This window comes from Odontomachus brunneus, unplaced genomic scaffold (assembly GCF_010583005.1).
Source record: "Odontomachus brunneus isolate Ranch 3 - 2012 unplaced genomic scaffold, Obru_v1 Obru_scaffold_004, whole genome shotgun sequence".
In the NCBI taxonomy this organism is placed as follows: Eukaryota; Metazoa; Arthropoda; class Insecta; order Hymenoptera; family Formicidae; genus Odontomachus; species Odontomachus brunneus.
This window is the reverse complement of record NW_022639454.1, coordinates 2929352-2930855: the sequence shown is the minus strand read 5'-3', so window position 1 is coordinate 2930855 and position 1504 is coordinate 2929352. Positions and strand designations below refer to the sequence as shown.

The 1504-nt window shown below is 46.5% G+C and overlaps 1 protein-coding gene and 1 long non-coding RNA gene across 10 annotated transcripts in view; one reads left to right on the top strand and one right to left on the bottom strand.

The window, feature by feature from the left end:
- LOC116846626 overlaps positions 1 to 1431 on the bottom strand; it is a 12387-nt gene extending 10956 nt beyond the window's left edge. For 2 of the 3 annotated variants that reach the window (XR_004378544.1, XR_004378542.1), the window contains exons 1-2: positions 299 to 1431; positions 107 to 209 (exon numbers count right to left, since the gene is read on the bottom strand). This is a non-coding gene — a long non-coding RNA (uncharacterized LOC116846626). Of the gene's footprint in view, positions 1 to 92; positions 210 to 298 lie in introns of all 3 variants that reach the window. The other variant, XR_004378543.1, reaches the window with a different exon arrangement.
- Positions 1 to 1504, top strand: part of LOC116846545 (nephrin-like) — a 331343-nt gene that overhangs the window by 306710 nt on the left and 23129 nt on the right. For all 7 annotated transcript variants that reach the window (XM_032820537.1, XM_032820521.1, XM_032820530.1 and 4 more), the window contains one exon: positions 101 to 394. In XM_032820537.1, coding sequence (XP_032676428.1) covers positions 101 to 394 — 294 coding nt within the window. The remainder of the gene's footprint in view (positions 1 to 100; positions 395 to 1504) is intronic.

The window sequence follows — 1504 nt, the reverse complement described above, 5'->3', positions numbered from 1 at the left end:
GAGAGAGAGAGAGAGAGAGAGAGAGAGAGAGAGAGAGAGAGAGAGAGAGTAAGGGAAGTAGGCTTGTTCTCACTGTGCGAACCAACATTTACATTTCCAGTCGTACCGGTATGCCAACACGGCCAGACGAAGGTATTCGGCGTGGCGCGGCAGGAGACCGCGAGCATCCCCTGCGAACTGGAGGCGAACCCGCCGGAAGTATCGTTCACCTGGAAATTCAATAATACAATGGAGGCAGTGGACATACCTCAGGCACACGTCACGAGCGACCGTACACGCTCGATAGCCTCCTACACACCAATGACCGAGTTGGACTATGGCACTCTCCTTTGCTGGGGCAGCAATGACCAGGGCACTCAGCTCGAGCCCTGCGTCTACCATATCGTGCCAGCTGGTAAGTGCTTTGACACAGGCACACACGTGTTCCACACGTGCCTATGTGTTCGCGCGCACACGACACAATCCTCCAGGTTTTTGAAAAATTGCTTCGCGAATCGTACGTTCCACTCGACGTCCTCGTGACGTACGCGCTCTCTTTTTCGCCTGATCTATTTCTCGATCTCTTCTCACTCCTGCTCCTGTGGTTTGAACACGGATGTGTTGCACGGCTTGTTTGCGGATTGAATGTCTCGAGGAATAATTTGTTTGTCGCGCTCGTGATGTCTTGTTCTTTAAAAGGTTTTCAATAGTACGCGCGTGGAAAATATCTCTTTAGAAGATATCGCAGTTAATCTATTAGAGGCCACAATTTTCAGCAAACGTTTTTAATGAAACGGTCAGACTATTTGTATTCGAAAGATCTGAGGCTAATATTACAATTATTTTTATTGAAGACATAACTGAAAGTTAGGTGCTCTCTCTTTCTCTGAAAACATAAAAATAAAATAAAATGATAGATTAATCAAGTGATCTTATTCGATAAATACGAGGCAATGTCTCACAAATAGACTCTGGTCATTAATGGGTTACACAACGATTCCAATGTGTTTTATACAAGAAATTGAAACGCGATAAACAATTGTGCAAAAATTTATTACGTGCAGATTTTTGAAGTAATTCAAAAGGGGACAAATGATACGATCAAGTGGAACGGGCTGAATCGCGCGTGCCGCTTTTGTATCATCCCGCCGAGATACATGGATGTAAATTACGTGACAGTAAATTGCAGCGGCGTTCGACACTTTTATTATAACGTCGCGGCCGTTGACACAATCATCCATGGCGAGTGGCTCGAATAAAACGGAGATGAACGGCGAATCTTCCGGCGACTTTGCAACCGCGGCACAACTTTTTCGAGGACGCATCGATTTTAATGGACGACAGTTGCGCCGTTCGAGGGCCTTTGAAAAGTGCAGTGAATAGATACGCCGCATTTACTCTTCCTGTCGCCGCCACTGCTCGGCATTCAATGAATTATAAATGCAACGCGTCCCGCCGTCCACTGCGTTTTTATCAAATTATCGGCATGTCGATAAATCGAAAGGAGTCTCCCCCCCCCCCCCCC